At 42.9% G+C, this 19,052-nt stretch overlaps 1 protein-coding gene across 2 annotated transcripts in view; it reads left to right on the top strand.

Moving 5' to 3' along the window:
- Positions 1-19,052, top strand: part of XPO4 (exportin 4) — a 147,018-nt gene that overhangs the window by 38,817 nt on the left and 89,149 nt on the right. For both annotated transcript variants that reach the window (XM_079775656.1, XM_079775657.1), the window contains 2 exons: positions 4,054-4,170; positions 4,903-5,056. In XM_079775656.1, coding sequence (XP_079631782.1) covers positions 4,054-4,170; positions 4,903-5,056 — 271 coding nt within the window. The remainder of the gene's footprint in view (positions 1-4,053; positions 4,171-4,902; positions 5,057-19,052) is intronic.

The following is a 19,052-nucleotide window of genomic DNA, read 5'->3' as shown; positions in this document are numbered from 1 at the left end:
CTGTGTTAACCTTTCATAAGTCTTAGACTTGTACTAATGGTATTTATACTAGTTTAATCCTTGTGAACTGTAGTAGACAATCTCATAGTCTCTTATTTATCAGTCAGTCAACTTTGATCGAATTTCATTGAAATTCACCATTCTAAATTATTTAGAACAGCTTTTGTTTTTGACCCTCTTGAGTATCAGAGTCACTGTCTCCAGTACAGAAATAATATCTAGCCCTGACTGTGGCAAGGGATAGAGAGGCAGTACTTGAAGATACAATAAAACCTCCATATAATGGACTAATTCGTGTGAGGAGTTTGTCCATGAAAGCTGAAAGTCTCTTATGTAACTAAGTAGCTTTTCTGAATTCGTATGTTAAAAAAGTGAGAAATAGTTCGTTTACCTGCCTTTACTTATGTAGACATGTTTGTGTAATAAAATTAAGTATGTATGCCCCTGACTGATGTGACTCATTGATTAGAGCATTGACCTGTGCATCGAAGGGTTGTGGGTTTGATTCCCAGTCAAGGGCACATACCTGGGTTGCAGGTTCAATCCCTGGCTCTGGTCAGGGCATGTGAAGGAGGCAACCAATCCATAATCTATATTTCTCTCTCTTACATTGATGTTTCTCTCTCCCTCTCTCTGTCTTACTCTCTCCCTCCATCTCTTTCTCCCCTCCCTTTCTCCCTTGCACTCTTTCCAAAAATCAATGGGAAAAATATCCTCAGGTGAGGATGAACAAAAAAAACCCTTTAATTTTAACGTGAGACATATGAACTGGAAATTTTGTCTCTTAAATCCGAAATCCATTAAATTGAGGCTCTCAAAATCGAGGGTTTACAGTACTAATCGGTGTGGGGTTCAGAGGTAATGCACTTGGGCTAACCATTAAGATCTAAGTCTGAAGCAAGCACACAGGAACCTTCTACAGGGTAAGGAAAACAATACACTTGTGACCTCTCATAGGGGGATTGGATGCTTACCCCTTTCCTCTCTCTCTCTGTCCTGAGAAGGAACTGTCCCCTTTTCTCTCTTAGGATTACACTTCCAGCTTGCTTCCCAGCTATTGTCATTGTAATGAACTTACCAGGAGAGTAATTTTGAGATTTTATTTAATTGATAATTAAATACTAAAAATGAGTGAACACTTTGGGAAATGAGTCTTAGATGCACTATGATGTTAATTCTTCCTCTATGAATAGCCAGAAATACTCTGTTGATATGTGCAGCGGTGCTTTGCTCTCTTAATGTATAATCAGTACTTAATCATTTATTATTCTCCAGGTATTTCTGTTCTTAAGGCACCTTTGAGCATTAGCAGTATAGTATAATTAATGTTTATGATACTGCTCTTAAGTCTTTACAGGGCTTCCAAATTAAGGAGTGATTAAACTGTTTGGTATCTTTTAATGATGAAAATATCTTAGTTATTTGAAAGCTGGTAATTTTAGGTACGTTAAAATCAGAATATTTGATTTCTGGTAATAACTCTTAGCCACATTGCATAATTTATTTTCATGTATTTCTTGTCTTTGAGTGGTAAATTTGAAAAGAACACAGTTGCTTTTAAAACTTTGTGTTTTTATTTCATAAATATGAAGAGGAAAAGGAAAATACAAAACACGACATCTCAGTTGATGGTAATGGGGTGTATTTAATGATGCCTGTGCGTTAACACACCTGGAAGCTGTGGACAAATGTTAACAGTCGTGGCCCTTGGGTAGTAGGATTGTGGGAAATTTTATTCCCTTCTGTGCTTTTCTGTACTTTCTGGTTTTTAAAAGAAGATGATACATTATTTTTGTAGGAAGAAAAAGTTATTCTAAAACAAAATGTTCAGAGAGCTAATAAGTCTGTAATAAGAATGTATTTTGTTTTAATTATCATGCATTAAGAAGATACTTGCTTTTATGGGTGAATTAGTACTTCCTTAGAGTAAAAGGTTGCTGTTTTAGAGCAAGCATGTCAAACCCAAAGGCTAAGACGGGCCAAATAAACATGGTTTAAGTTTATGTAGCCGCAAAAAAAAAAAAAAAAAAAGATTCAATTTTTATAGAAATGTAGGTTTATTTCGATAGAGACATGTTGAATATAAAGGGCTGAAATAAACGAGTAATCGTTAACATAAAATAATAGAACATTTTAATAAAAATTAATGTTTTTTCTTGAACATTAACTTACCAGACACTGAATAATTGCACAAATTAGTAAGCGTAACGCAAATAAACCTATTTTTCTTGTCCTCCGAAAGCGAAATATTTCCTGTTGCGCACACCAAACAGGTCAGTCCAAGACTAATGACGTGGCATTCGGCTGCTAAAAGATTCGCTGCTGGTATTAGTGGAGAGAAATGGTGCGCCTGCGTCTAAGGCGTGTAAGGGAAATGAATGCAACACGATTATAGTAATCAGTCGTTAGCGAACGTTGTAGTTCGTTATTAATGATTATGTATAACAGGATATTTTAAAAATTAAGTTATGAAATTTTTATTAAAACGTTTCTTACATCCTGTTATATTGGCTGGGCCACAAAAGTATTCATTGTGGGCCACATGCGCGTTGCGGGTTTGACATGCTTGCTTTAAACTGTAAAATGAAATGAGTGTGTAATGAACTGTTCTCTGTAAGAGAAGGCAGTTAAACTTGTACACTTCTCTAAATGATTTAGGGAAGAGGGGCATTTTTATATTAAAACAAATGTATATTTTGAGGTAAAATTACAAAGTGTGTGGTGTGTGTTTAAGTGGATTCAGAGTACTTTATCCTTCTTGAAAGCAGTTTGGCCTGTCCCCCTGACTCTTGGCAAGTTTGCATGTGTTCTCTGTTGTTAGGGCTTCCTGGGATGGAAGAGTGAGAAACTGCTGTAATGTATGGGCTAGTATGTCATCTGTAAATATCAGTTATATGTCGTGCTTATTTTAGTTGAGATTAAGAGGCCAATAGTAATTTAATTATTTTTATATTTTTTTAGAGGAAAATTTCAGATATATGCAAAAATAGACAAGAGTGTATTGGTCACTCAAGTAACCATCATTCAGTTTCAACCAATATCAACTCATGGCAATACTTGGGAATTTGATTTTATGTATATTTGCTAAGATTGCCAAGATAAGCATCTGTAAGGTCAAGGTACCCACATCACAAGCATTTCTGAACAAAGATGTGGCAGTTGGTGGGTGGGATGACTGTTCAGCTGTTGTGTTGGCTTGCATGAATAGTATCGTCTTGACTTCAGTCTTTGGTTATTCAGAGGTAGTGAGCATATTTCCGTTTAGCCCCTGGAAATGTGCCAGAATAACTTGTATCCTCTCCATTCTTGGCACCTTGACTCTACATAGTCTGTGAATAAAAACGATGAGTTGATATTAGGAGCCTGTTGGATAGAGCCATTGAGGAGGAAAACCTTCATTTTTAACGAAAAAAATTTTTTGAATATTACCTGGTTAATATTTGGAAGACTAAACTTTCCATTTTTCATCTATTTGGAAATACATTTTACTATCATCTGAGCGTAGATAGACCTGGGGTCAATTTCATCTGATCTTCATTTCTTTTTCTTCTTTTTAAAAAATACTTCTTTGTGTTTATTTATTTATTTTTATAAATCAGTATTGTTGAAAGTATTAGATATGTCCCTTTTTTCTGCCCCCATTGCCCTTCCCCTCTCCTGTCTTCATTTCTTATGTCTGTGAATCTCATTTCTTTCTAATGTAAAGTGGGATATGATTAAGTGTTGTGTTAATTAAATGAAATAATACGTTCAATATCTTAAAATATCACTGGTACTCTGATCAGATTAGGAGTATGTCCTGAGTTCAAGTGTTGGATGGATTTGGGTAACTGGGGTTGAGGAAGAACTAACAATTACTAGGCCACTTAGGAAGGAGAGCCAATCATTATTTTGTACTATCTGATTTTCTCTTTGGTAGGTATAAATCTAAAGATACAATGGAAGATCTAAAGATAGAAAGAAAATGTTTCATTATGTTTGAACAAATGTGGTATTGAAACAAACTATTAGAAAAATAATGCCTCTCAATTATTTCTTACCCAATAATTACAGCAAACTCTGGCCTGTTCTATTCTGACTGCACTATTGAGTGAATTCTCAAGTTCAAGTAAAACTAGCAACATTGGACTGAGTATGGAATTTCATGGTAACTGCAAAAGAGTTTTTCAGGTATTAGCATTTTTGTTCTTACGTTTTAATTATCAGATCGTGCACTTTTTATATAGTCTGTTCCCAATGCAGTGAGAACATTTATTTTATCTGATTGAATGACAGCCTGCACCTCAAGGTTTGTGTTGTGATTTGTTAGAATATGTTAAAGTGATAGTTTGGTGAGTATAGATAACAATTTAAGGTTACTTGTTTAATGCTAGTCTTTAAATAAAACAAAAAGGAAATACTGCTCTAAAGATTCTTAGTTTATTTATTTTGATCTTACTGTGTTTAGATGTCAGTGCTTCAATTGGTGGAACTCTGCTGGCCTTAAAAATAGGCCTGGCAGAATGCCGATGAGGGCTGTGTATTTAAAATGTTATTGCAGATGGTGTGGGTTCTTTGTCTTGTGTGTATTGTTTGGCTCTGAAGTAAAGTTATGTGAAGGCACTGGCTTAAATCCGAGGACCCTGCACTAGAACAACTGACCCTCCAGCTCTGTCTAGTTGTCAGACTCACTGCTCCACAGAATAGCCTTTCTGTCACAGTAAATGTGTTCATACTGGTGTCACATGAAAGCTTACCGTGGTGAAAAGATGAGCAGGCCTTAAAATGGAAAATGTTCCTAAAGAAGTAGTGTTTTCCATTGGAAATGTTAAGGTTTTTGTTTGTTTTCTTTTATAGTTCTAAAAGGGAATGCGTTTTGAATAAGCTTTTGACACAAAAATACTTGTGACTTATTTACTGCAGGAAGAAGACCTTCGACAGATCTTCATGTTAACCGTGGAAGTTTTGCAGGAGTTCAGCAGGCGGGAAAACCTCAGTGCTCAGATGTCCTCAGTGTTTCAGCGCTACCTCTCACTCGCCAATCAGGTCTTGAGCTGGAACTTTCTTCCTCCAAATTATATCCTTTAACAACGGAATAAGATGACAATTATGGCTGAAAGTACCTTATCTCTGTGGTTTGTAAAACATGTTGAAAGGAAATAAGTGTTTTTTAGAAGTGTAATGTAATTAACTTGTATTTTATACTAGAGACCCGGTGCATGGATTCGTGCACCGGTGGAGTCCCTCAGCCTGTCCTGTACCCTCTTGCAATCTGGGACCCCTCGGGGGATGTTGGACTGCTGGCTTCCCAGGATCGGGTCTAAACCAGCAGTCCAACATCCCCCGAGATATGTAGTAGTGCGTGAAGCGGCAGGTGGCTGGGGAGGAGCCCGAGCCCGGGCCAGGTGCCACACTGCTCCTGCTCATCCCGGCCTTGCAATGCCTCCCTTCACAGCAACTTGGTGGCGCTGCCGCGGAGGTGAGAGAGGATTGCGTCACCGCAGCAGCGCTCACTAGCTGTGAGCCCGGCATCTGGGGCCTGTTGGTCAGCTGAGCAGCACTCCCTCTGTGGGAGCTCACTGACCACCAGAAGGCACTCCTGTGTTGAGCATCTGCCCCCTGGTGGTCGGTCTGCATCATAGCGACTGATCAAACAGTTGAGCCGTCGACCAGTCACTTAGGGTTTTATACCTAAACTAGGGGCCCAGTACACTGGGGGGAAAGGGGGTCCCTCAGCCCAGCCTGCCCTCTCTCACAGACTGGGAGCCCTCAGGGGATGTCCTACTGACAGCTTGGGCCCGCTCCCCCTAGGGAGCGGGCCTAAGCCGCAGTCTGGCCTCCCTCTGCAGGAGGCAACCGGGCTGATCAGGGGAAGGCGCCAGCCCCATTTCCCCGCTGCTGTAGCCACCGCAGCTGCCAAGGTGTTTTCATCAACATGGACTCTAGTCCCTTCACCATGAAAAAATGACAACTTTCTTTAGGCATTTTCAAGATGTGTCTTTCATAGGATATGACATTTCTTTCTTTCTTTTTTTTAATCCTCACCTGAGGATATGTTTCCATTGATTTTTTTAGAGAGTGTGGAAGAGAGAGAGAGGGAGAGACAAGAGAGAAACATCAGTGTGAGAGGCATACTTTGATTTCTTGCCTCCTGCATGAGCCCTGACCTGGGCCCCAGCCAGATAGGAGCCTGTAACCTAGGTACATGCCCTTGATTAGAATCAAACCCGGACCCTGTGGTCAGCAGGCCAAGGCTCTATCCACTGAGCCAAACAGGGTAGGGCAGGATATGACATTCCTTAGCTCCTCCAGCAGCGGACCGTCGTTTTTTCCTCCGGGAGTGTGGTGGAAAAACCTTAGATCACCTTCTTGGATTCTTATTACCCAAGTTACCAAGAAAACTGCAAGTAGCGGTGTACAGAGAGCTTAGCCAGTGAGTGGTCAGAAAAGGTGTTTACGCTCGAACTGATTTGGCTCAGTGGATAGAGCGTCGGCCTGCAGACTGAAGGGTCCCAGGTTTGATTCCTGTTAAGGGCATGTACCTTGACTGGGGGCACATCTCCAGTGGGGAGTGTGCAGGAGGCAGCTGATTGATGTTTCTCTCTCATCGATGTTTCTGACAGTCTATCCCTCTCCCCTCTTCTCTGTAAAAAAATCAATAAAAAATATTTTTTTTTAAAAAAAGAAAAGGTGTTTCCTCTGCAGCCCATGGGCAGAGGATCCCCTGCTTTGTGTCCACTGGGCTAGGGGTGTGTCCCCGGCCCACAAGCCCGGCGGCCGTGCGTTCGCTGTGTCCGCGGGCTGGGGGGTGTGGACCCAGGCTGATTGGCGCGGGCACAAGCAGCCGCGGGGTGGGAACTTCTGCCGCGTTGGCATGGCGATGCGGCTCAAGCAGCCGTGGGGCAGGATTTCCCACCCCACCCCACGACCGCTTGCGCTTGGTGCCCCGGCCACTCATCCTGAGACCTGGGCTGCTTGGTGCCAGCGCCCATAGGCCACTCCAGTCTGGGGGCTTTCTGGGACCCTAGCTACTCAGGGCTTACACGCTTGGAGTGGTCTAGGTCCTGAGGATGTTCCCGGGACCCAGGCACCCATGTATGCAAATTGACCCACCATCTTTGTTGGGTCAATTTGCATACTCACTCCTGATTAGCTGGTAAGTATAGCGGAGGTACGGTCAATTTACGTGTTTCTCTTTTATTATATAGGACTAGAGGCCTGGTGCACAACATTCGTGCACTGGAGGTGGGGGTGAGTCCCTCAGCCCACCTGCGATCTCTCGCAGTACGGGACCCCACGTGGGATGTCCGATCGCTAGCTCAGGCCCATTGAGCAGGCCTAAGCTGGCAGTCGGATATCCTTAGCAATGCCGTGGAGGCAGGAGAGCCTCCCGCTGCTGCGCTTGCCAGCTGTGAGCCCGGCTTCTGGGAGCACACTGACCAATAGGGGGAAGCTCCTGCATTGAGCATCCACCCCCTGGTGGTCACTGTGCGTCATAGCGACCGGTCGTTCTGCCATTCGGTCAATTTGCATATCAGGATGTTATTATATAGGATACAAGAGGCCCAGTGCACAAAATTCTTGCACTGGAGGGGTGTCCCTCAGCCCACTCTGCACCCTCTTCAATCTGGGACCCCTTGGGGGATGTCCGACTGCCAGTTTAGACCTGATCCCTGTGGGGCACATCCCTCTCACAGTCTGTGACTGCTGGCTCCTAACCACTCACCAGCCTGCCTAATTGCCCCTAACTGCTTCTGCCTGCCAGCCTGATCGCCTCCTAACCGCTCCCCTGCCTGTCTGATTGACACTTAACTGCTCCCCTGCTGGCTTGATCGCCTCCAACTGCCCTCCCCTGCCGATCTGGTCGCCCCCAACTGCCCTCCCCTGCCGGCCATTTTGTGGCGGCCATCTTGTGATGATATGGGGGCAGCTATCTTATGACAATATGCGGGCGGCCATCTTGTGACGACGCGGGGGCGGCCATCATGTGAGGGCGCAAGGGCCACCTAGGCTTTTATTAGTATAGATTATATCCTATACTAGAGGCCCAGTGCACGTGTGTGTGTGTGTGTGTGTGTGTTCCTCAGCCCAGCCTGCACCCTCTCCAATCTGGGACCCTTCGAGGGATGTCTGACTGCCTGTTTAGGCCCGATCCCAGTGGGACATCCCTCTCATAATCCAGGACTGCTGGCTCCCAACCACTCACCTGCCTGCCTGACTGATTGCCCCTAACTTCTTCTGCTTGCCAGCCTGATCACCCCCTAACCATTCCCCTGCCAGCCTGATCACCCACAACTGCCCTCCCTTGCTGGCCATCTTGTGGTGGCCATCTTGTGTCCACATAGGGGCAGCCATCTTTGACCACATGGGGGTGGCCATCTTGTATGTTGGAGTGATGGTCAGTTTGCATATTACCTCTTTATTATATAGGATTATTATATAGGATAATAAAGAGCTAGTATGCTAATTAGACTGAACAGCAGAACAACTGTCCGGACAACCTGGATGAAGCCAAGGGGCTGCGAGGGCTGAGCCCCTTGCATGAATTTCATGCATCGGGCCTCTAGTAGAATATATAAAAACCAAGTGACCTGAACGACCAGTCGCTATTGATGTGCACTGTGGCCGGCCAACCGGCCCGCCAGTTGAGTCCCTCACCCCCCCACCCCCAATGGGCGGGGCTGGCCGGCCAACCTCCCGCAGTCCCTCCCCCATGCACACGTTAGTGCACCAGGCCTCTAGTATATAGATAATACATAGTGCACTGGAACACTACAGAGGATTTAAAAGTTACATTTACAGTTTTGTAGAAGATTGACTAAATGGAAAACTAACTGGATGTTGGGACTCTTGTGCCCTAAAGGAAGGGCAGTAACTCTTAGGCAGGAAAAGGAGAAAATGGGAAGTGTATTTCTATCAAGCAACTGAATCGTTTCTCCTTGTAGAATGTAATGACTTGGATATTTTGACTGTCTTTCCTTATGTCTCTAACTTGACTTTTTTTTTTTTAATTTCTTTATTGATTAAGGTGTCACATATTTGTCCTCATCCCCCCACTCCCATCCCACACCCCTCCCCACGGATGCCCCAACCCCCTGTTGAACTCAACCATTGGTTAGGCTCATATGCATGCACACAAGTCCTTTGGTTGATCTCTCCCCCCTCCCCCCACCCTCCCCTACCCTCCCTCTGAGGCCCGATAGTCCGATTGATGCCTCCTTATTTCTGGTTCTGTTCTTGTTCATCAGTCTATGTTGTTCATCATTTCCCCTAGATGAGCGAAATCATGTGTCACTAGAGATATACTTATATGAACTGAATGTGAGACGAGCAATAATAGTTATGCTGACAGGCAAATGAATCAGTCTGTAGTGAGTTTCTTTCTGGACCAACAGTTCTTTTGAGACCCAATATCAATGTCCACCAGTTCCTTATGTGTACATGTCGGCACTGACCCCTCTGCTCTGGATGGTGGACAAATGGTGGTAATGCAGGTTCGATTCCCTCTGGTTGGGTCTCGGCCGGACCCAGGGGCACGGCTTCATCTGGACCCAGGGGCATGTGGCCTCACCCGGACCCAGGGGTGCGTGGCCTCTCCCGGGCCCGGGACCCAGCCTCACCCGGATCCAGGGGCACACGGCCTCGCCCGGACCCGAGATCTAGCTTCCCCCGGACCCAGGGGCACGTGGCCTCACCCGGACCCAGGGGGTGCGTGGCCTCACCTGGACCCAGGTGCGCGCGGCTTGACTTTTTTTAAAAACCTCACCTGAGGATATGTTTGCAGAGAAGAGGGGAGTGGGGGAGGGAGGGACAGAAGGTGGGGAGGAGGGGGAGAGAGAGAAACATTGATCCGTTGCCTTCCATAGGCACGCTGACTGGTGATTGAACCGAAACCTAGGTATATGCTCTAACAGGGAATTGAACCAGCCACTTTTCAGTGCATGGGATAACTCTCCAACCAACTGAGTCACCTGGCTAAGACTCTAATTTGATTTTTATGGTGACAGTATTGTTCAGGGGTAAATAATAAGGTCATTATGTTTATTCTTCAAAGATGTATTTAAGAGAAAATATGAAAATTTTATTTCTAGCAAATTATTAGTAATACAAAAGCAATTTAAATGGGCTAGATTACAGCTTTAAATATATACTCTTTTTGGTATGGCTCAGTGGTTGAGTGTTGACCTATGAACAAGGAGGTCATGGTTCGATTCCCGGTCAGGTCACTTGGCCGGGTTGTGGGCTGGATCCCCAGTGTAGGGTGTGCAGGAGGCAGCCTATCAATGATTTTCATCATTGATGTTTCTTTCTCTCTCTCTCCCTCTCCCTTCCTCTCTGAAATTAAAAAAAAACAAACATTTAAAAAATATATCTACTTTTTTAATCAGTTACGGAAGTGGGAAGTTTATATTATGGAGAGCATCTCCTTAAAGTTCACAATTTGCTATTCTGGAACATTTGCTGCCCATTGATAGATTGAAGGCAGTGCTACACAGTGGCTCCCATTTGTGTCACGTTGAGTCAGACATATCTAAGATCAGTCTCAGCTGAACAAAGGTAAATTACTTAACCTCTCTGAGACTCAGTTTTTCCAAATGTAAAATGGGGATATGGAATGTTAAGTGGATTGAATGAAATAATACATTTACAACACTCAGGACTTAGCCAGTATTTCTTGAGGTCCTATTAGTCTTGAATAAAGAAGTTCATCAGCTAGCTACCTGCAAATGCTCTTCCTTCTTAAATCTGACATACTACCTATGGTATAGGAAATTATAGTTAGTTTAATTTAATCTATTCTAGATGTCTTTAGCCAATCCTCTCCCTAAGGCAATTATGGTGAGTTGCTGGTCTGTGGGGCAGTTTACAGGAGGTTTACCACTTCCTCCTTTTATCCCTAGTCTCTAATCTTTCTCCTAACAAACAATGTTATATTATTTATTTATGTTTTTGGATTGTTAAGAAGCACATATTTTCTTAGGTGTGCTTTAAAATTTTTCCCATTGGGTGTTACAGTATAATTTTTGCTTAGGTGTTTTTTTAATTTTATACACACACACACACACACACACACACACACAGAAAAACATTTTTATTTATTTTTATTGCTGACAGTATTACAGATGTCTCCCATTCCCTCCCCCCTTTACTGTCCCATCCTCCTTGTCCCCCACACCCCACATCAAGGTATGTCATTCTATTCCATGCCTCCATGCTTCAGGTCTTATTTTATTGGTCAGTTATTTTTGTTTATTAGATTCCACAAATAAGTGAGATCTTGTGATATTAATCTTTCTCAGATTGGCTTATTTCACTTAGCATAATAATCTCCAGGTCCATCCATGCTGTCCTAAAGGGTAAAAGTCCTTTTTTTTTTTTTTTTTACAGCTGCATAGTATTTCATTGTGTAGATGTATGACAGTTTTCTAATCCACCCATCTACTGATGGGCACTTGGGATGTTTCCAAATCTTAGCTATTATAAATTGTGCTGCTATGAACATAGGGGTGCATATATCCTTTCTGATTGGTGTTTGTGGAGTTTTTAGGATATATTCCCAGAAGTGGGATCACTGGGCCAAATGGCAGTTCCATTTTTTATTTTATTTTTTTAAAAAATGTTTTTATTGATATCAGAGAGAAAGGTAGAGAGGGAGAGAGACAGAAACATCATCAATCGGCTGCCTCCTGCACGCCCCTTACTGGGGATCAAGCCCACAACCTGGGCATGTACTCTTTTTAAAAAAATATATATTTTATTGATTTTTTACAGAGAGGAATGGAGTTAGAAACATCGATCAGCTGCCTCCTGCAGCACACTCCCTACTGGGGATGTGCCTGCAACCAAGGTACATGCCCTTGACCGGAATCGAACACGGAACCCTTCAGTCCGCAGGCCGAAGCTCTATTCACTGAGCCAAACCGGTTAGGGCGTGGGCATGGGCATGTACTCTTAACCAGAATCGAACCCGGGACCCTTCAGTCCTCAGGGGGACACTCTGTCCACTGAGCCAAACTGGCTAGGGCATGACAGTTGCATTTTTTTTTGTGTTTTGGTTTTTTTTTTGAGGAAAGTGCATACTTTTTTCCCATAATGACTGCACCGTCTGCCCCCTACCAGCAGTGGACTAGTGATGCCTCTTCTCCATATCCTCTCCAGCACTTATTGTTTGTTGATTTTTTAATGATAGCCATTTTGACAGGAGTCAGGTGATACCTCATTGTGATTTTAATTTGCAGACATCCTTGCCTTGTTCCAGTTCTTAAAAGAGACACTTTTAGTTTTTGCCCATTGAGTATGATGTTGGTTTTAGGTTTGTTATATATAGCCTTTATTGTGTTGAGATATAATCCCTCTATTACTGCGAGTTTTTATCAAGAAAGAGTGCTGGATTTTGTCGAATGTTTTTTGTGCATCTATTGATATGATCATCTGGTTTTTATCTTTCATTTTGTTTTTGTGATGTATATCACATTTACTGATTTGAGAATATTGTACCAGCCTTGCATCTCCAGAATGAATCCCACTTGATCATGGTGTATGATCTTTTTTAATATATTGCTGGTTCTGATTTGCTAATATTTTGTTGAGTATTTTAGCATTTGTGTTCATCACAGATATTTGCCTGTAATTTTGTTTCTTTGTATTGTCTTTATCTGGTTTTAGAATAAGGATAATGCTGGCCTCATAAAAAAGTACTTGTAAGTGTTCCTTCCTCTTGAGTTTTTTGGAATAGTTTGAGGAGAACAGGTGTTAGTTCTCCTTTGAATGTTTAGTAAAATTCTCCTGTAAAAACATCCAGTTCAGGACTTTTATTTACTGGGAATTTTTAAGTGACTGCTTCAATTTCATCATTTATTATAGGCCTATTTAGGTAGTTTATTAGTGCTTTTCTTGTTTCTTGAGGTAGACTTGTAATGCTATGAACTTTTCTCTCAGGACTGCTTTCCTTATGTCCCATAGGTTTTGGGTGGTTGTGTGTTCATTTTCATTTGTTTTCAAGAAGTTTTTATTTTATTTATTTATTTATTTATTTATTTATTTGCTGCTTTTTTTTTTCTTTCGTTTTTTTTATTGATTTTTTACAGAGAGGAAGAGAGAGGGATAGAGAGTTAGAAACATCGATGAGAGAGAAACATCGATCAGCTGCCTCTTGCACACCCCCTACTGGGGATGTGCCCTCAACCAAGGTACATGCCCTTGACCGGAATCGAACCTGGGACCCTTGAGTCCGCAGGCCGACGCTCTATCCACTGAGCCAAACTGGTTTCGGCAATATTGATGGATTTAAAAATTACTAACAATGTATATATTAAGACACAGATAGGAAAGTTAAATGGAAAAGAATGGAGAAAATAAGAGAAAAATGAAATAAGAAAAATTAATAATAATAAAAAGTCAAAGAGAATAGAACCAAAGAGAAGAAATTAAGAGATATGCAAGAAAAAAGGAAAGAAAAAAAGGAAAAAAACTGAAAACAAAAAGAAAGGCCACAAACACACACAAACACACCCCGAAACCACACACGCTCGCACACACCAAAACCTTTTGGTCTGCTATTTGTGGAGCTCCCTGGATTTTGCTCTGATGTTGTTGAATCAGGTCCCTTGTGTGTCTGTCCTGCGCCTCCTGAGAGCTTTACTGGTGCAGGCCTGTGTACGTCACTGTCCCTTTCTGGCCCTGGGCAGCCTGATTGAGACTGATAGGTTGAAGCTCCTTGTAGTCTAGTGAGCGGGGCCTCCTTACCCAGAGGCTGGGTCTGCCTTAGGTCTCACACCTTGAGCGTTTCTGTTCTGAACTGTTCTCCTTTCCTCCATGGAGCAGGGCTCTGTGGGGGTATCCTGGTCTTGACCGGGATGGTTTGATCAGATTCTTGTTGGGATTGGTGCCAGTAGCTTATAGGATGGGGGACCAGGCCTTTCCTCTCCTCCCAATACCTCATCTCTACCTGTCTGGCTGGCACCTCCTTGCCACCTGCAGGGGCACAGATTTCCAGCCTTAGGCTATTCCCCCTTGGCTCAGATTGCTGCAGTGGAAGTCAGAAGCAGCTGTTTGGCCGGTGGGAAAGAGGGTAACTTCCTGGTGTTCCAGGTGGGCAGCTTTAATCTTTACTGGGCCTACTGTCAAGCCCCCTTTCTGCTCACCGGCACAAGTTCCTCCAAGATATAAATAGACCTGCAGATTTAATGCTGGCTGTGTCCTTCAGACCCCCCCAGTGTAGGCTGGCTCTGAGCTCAACTACGTGGCTCTTCCTGCTGCTCAGGAGGAACTTCCTAGGCTGCACTATGGCGGGGAGCTAGTGCTCCTCTATCCAGGAACTGCAGCCCAGGCTTCCAGGGCTGTACCCACTCCGCGGTCTCCACAGCCAGTGCCCTGAGGCCTCCTCTCTCAGTCCCAGGCCCTCCCATCTCACCTACAGATCTGCAGACTCTTCAGTCTCCTCAGGTCCTCAGTTCAGTAGTTCCAGATTGGGGAAGGCTACATCTACCTCCCGGCCTTCAACACAGTTCCTACACCTAAGGCCTGCTAGCACAGTAGCGGTGGTAGTGGATAAGTACGCAGGACTCTTGCAGGTTAGTGGTGGTCCCACCCCAGTGGCACAGTGTTCAGGCTGGGTCCCGTCAGGCACCATGTTGTGATCTTTCTGTCATTATTTCTTCAAACAGGTTTTCAATGTCTTGCTCTCTTCTTCTGGCATCCCCATAATGTGAATGTTGGTATGTTTAAAGTTGTCCCAGAGGCTCCTTATACTATCTTCTTATTTTTTTGATTCTTTTTTCTTTTTGCTCTTCTGATTGGGTGTTTTTTGCTTCCTCATATTCCAAATTGTTGATTTGATTCTCGGAATCCTCTCCTCTACTGTTGAATCCTGTAAATTATTCTTTATTTCAGTTAGTACTAGGTGTACCAGTTAGTAATGTGGATTCTTTTCAATAGATGGAGTTACACATATGTTGATATATATGCAATTTGATATATATGCTATTTTGTTGTATTGACAGCAAGCTTCAAAACTTCATATGTCGCCGAAACCGGTTTGGCTCAGTGGATAGAGCTTCGGCCTGCAGACACAAGGGTCCCAGGTTCGATTCCGGTCAAGGGCATGTACCTTGGTTGCGGGCACATCCCCAGTAGGGGTTGTGCAAGAGGCAGCTGATCGATGTTTCTAACTCTCTATCCCTCTCTCTTCCTCTCTGTAGAAAATCAATAAAATATATTTAAAAAAAAAAATAAAAACTTCATATGTCAAATTTGCTGAAGGTGTTAACATCATAGATATTTTTATGCTTAAAAATGTCGAATTTTGTGCCAAAAAAGGAGCATTTGCGGGAAGTTTTAATTCATTATTTTGAAGAAAAGTGCTGCTGAATACTCTGGGAAGCTTATAGTGAACATGCTCCATCTCCAGATACTTGTGAACGCTGGTTTAAATGCTTTAAAAGTGATGATTTCAATGTGAAAGACAAAGACGTCCAGGTCAGCCGAAAAAGTTTGAAGACCAACAATGACAAGCATTATTGGATGAAGATACATGTCAAACTCTAAAACAACTTGCAGAAAGATTAAACGTTGCTCAACAAACAATTTCCGATCATTTACAAGCAATGGGAAAGATTTTAAAGGAAGGAAAATGGGTGCCACATCAACTAAACGAAAGACAAATGGAACACCGAAAAGTCATCAGTAAAACGTTGCTTCAACAGCACGAAAGAAAATCTTTTTTGCATCAAATTGTGACTGGCCATGAAAAGTGGATTTATTTATCCCAAATGCACAAAATCATGGGTTGATTCAGGTCAACCAGCAACATTGACCGCAAGGCCAAATTGCTTCAGAAAGAAGACAATGCTCTGCGTTTGGTGGGATCCGGAAGGTATGGTGTATTATGAGCTTCTAAAACCAGGTGAAATGTTAATACTGATCACTACCAACAACAAATAATCAATCTGAACCATGCTTTGATCATGAAACAACCAGAATGTTCCAGAAGACACGGCAAAGTAATTTTGCTTCATGATGACGCACCATCACACACTTCAAAACCAGTTAAAGACACGTTAATAGATTTGCCTGGGAAGTATGAACCCACCCGCTGTATTCACCAGACCTTGCTCCTTCAGAATACCACTTGTTCCGATCATGGCACACGCACTTTCTGAGCAGCACTTCAAAACGTACGAAGAAGTGGAAAATTGGGTCTCTGAATGGTTTGCCTCAAAACAAGAAAAGTTCTATTGGGATTGAATCCACAAATTACCTGAAAGATGGGGGAAATGTGTAGCTAGCAATGAATAGTACTTTGAATAAAGCACTTTTGATGTTTCTCTTGAAATTAGCATGTTTTCTTTGATTAAAAAATCTGCCATTATTAACCGGTACACCTAGTACTAGTATGTGCATAATTTCTGACTGGTCCTTTCTCATGTCTTTGACACCCTAACTAAGATCCTTGAAAGTCTCACTAAGTGCCTTGAAGCTCTCATTAAGATCCTTGAGCAACCTTATAACCATTGTTTTGAACTCTGTATCCAATAGTTTGTTTTCATCCATTTCTTTCATTTGTAACATGTTCTTTGTCTCTACATTTTGGCTGCTTCCCTGTATTTGTTCCTATGTATTAGGTAGAACTCTTATGTCTGTTGGAATTGATAGAGTGGCCTTGTGTAGTGTCTTGTAGGGCCCATGGCTCAGTCTCCCCAGTCACCTGAGCTAGGCATTCTAGGTGCGCCTCTGTGTGGGCTGTGTGCACAGTCTTGTTGTAGTTGAGTCTTGATTGCTGTTGGCATCATTGGAAGGAATTGACCTCCACCCCAATTGGCTGTGTGGGACAGCTGTGTCTACAATGGAAGAGCACTGAGCAGGAGACACCCCTATGGAGCAGAATTTGCTTCAGTGGAGCTTTGGTGCTCACTGAGTCTGCCCCTTGAGTGTGTCATTTGTGGGTGGTGTAATCTGCTATGGTCTGAAGCTTTCCACTGGGTCCACTGGGTCTGAGGCCTCCAAGGAGGTACGAAGTCAGCCACTGCCTAGGGCCACCCTGCAGGAGCTACAGAGAGATCTGTAGATGGCTACTACTTGTACTAGTTAAAAGTGCCCAGGTGAGGCCCAGCAGTGAATCAAGGCAGGCTGGTGTTAGTGCCCGGTCTTGGGCCTTTTATTGATAGGTGTGGGGCATGCTGACTCCAGCTGCTGCTTGTTTAAGAGATTTTAGCAAAGTCTGAAACCTGAGCCAAGACAGGCTATTCATATGGAAGAGCAGCTGCAAACAGCTTAGGTGGTGCTGCAAATTTGATGGGACCGAGTCTCAGGGAATCACTAAGGTGGAGTGAACAGTGTGAATATACACTGATGGAAACTGAGATATTGTTGCCAGTCAGCTGTGTGACAGTGGTTGTCCCAGCATAGGAACAAGGACTCTGGTGAGCACCCAGGTCACCTCTGAGTTCCTGCCCTGATATCAGACAATCCATTTCCTCCCATTGGTCCCTGGTTCCCTCAATGCGTCCATCCAGCGCTGGAGCTCACAAGGAGCTGGACAGTATAAGTTTGTGTGCTGGTCCTTTAAGAGGAACTGTTTGGGACTCCAGCAGACTCTTTGTCATTCAGGCACAACTCCCCCTGGTTTTTATAGCCAGAAATTATGAGGACTTCCTTTCCAGATCTGGAACCCTTGGCTTGGGGCTGCTCTGCGCCTGGGACCCCTTGCCTCTCACAGGAGGCTTCTGCTGTGCCACATGTGGGTGTCGAACCAGCCCATTCTGCATCTCCACCCCTTCTACCAGTCTCTGTGCTTTCATCTTTACTTTCCAGATTTCAGGGGGTTCTGACTGATGGTTGGTCTGTATTTCAGTTGTAATTTTGATGTGGTTCTGGGAGTCACTGAGTTACTGGCTTTAACCTACGCTGCCATCTTGGTTCACCAAAACTGTTTGTTCTTGTATTATTATTTATTAACTTATTGTATTATTTTCCATATGAACCACTGTAAACCACTTTTGCCTTGTGTTGAATTGATGGCTTTTTAAACAGAATTGTTTGTCTTTTAGGATAGTTTGAGGAATAGCAAGTAGACCTTGTAAAATAATGTGTATTTTGTATAAAGTACTAGTAGTATATTTGGTCATTTAGAATGGTATGTTAAATGAGGCTGTGTGAAATCATCATTGTCAATCCTTATTTATAATTTTTTGTAATCTGTTTTTTTTAATTTTTATTTCGATGTAATTTTAAACATATAGAAATACTGCAAGAGTAGTTCAAAAAAATGCCATATGTCCTAGCTGTTTTGGTTTAGTGGATAGAGCATCAGCCTGCAGATTAAAGTGTCCCAGGTTCGATTCTGGTCAAGAGCACATGTCCGGGATGCGGGCTCGATCCCCATTTGGGGCGTGCAGGAGGCAAATGATCATTGATGTTTCTATCTTTTCCTCTCCCTTCCTGTCTGAAATCAACAAAAATATATATGTTTAAAAGAATAGGAAAAAAGAATTGCCATATGCCCTTTACAAAGGTTCACCAATATTAACATTTTGTCAATTTATTTTTCTTTGCCTTACACACACACACACACACACACACACACACACACATGTATATTTAAACCCTTTTTTGTTCACGAACCATTTGAGATCAGTTGCAGATATACCCATTTACCTCTGAATACTTTCAGTAGGTTTATATGTGATCAAGAATATATGCACCCCTATGTTCATAGCAGCACAATTTACAATAGCATGTGCCCAAAAGCTGGGACATTTATCACATGATCTAACTTATTTGTGCAATCTAATGAACAGAATGAATTGACCAACAAAATGAGACCTGAAGAATGGAGGTATGGAACAGACTGACATACCTCAATGTGGGGTTGGGGGAAGGAGAAGAGATAAACCAAATAACTTTTATACTTATATGTATAGCCCATGGATGTGGAAAATAGGGTAGTGAAGACTTGTGGGGGGGTGAGTAGTGGCTGGGAGGAGGAGGGTAAAGGGTGGGAGAATGGGAGTTATCTGTAATACTATCTATATATATAAAAAGCCAGCGATCAGAATGCCATACTGGTCGCTATG

Source organism: Cnephaeus nilssonii, assembly GCF_951640355.1.
Source record: "Cnephaeus nilssonii genome assembly, chromosome: 6".
Classification (NCBI taxonomy): Eukaryota; Metazoa; Chordata; class Mammalia; order Chiroptera; family Vespertilionidae; genus Cnephaeus; species Cnephaeus nilssonii.
The sequence above is the reverse complement of the archived record's forward strand: the minus strand, read 5'-3'. Positions and strand labels throughout refer to the sequence as shown.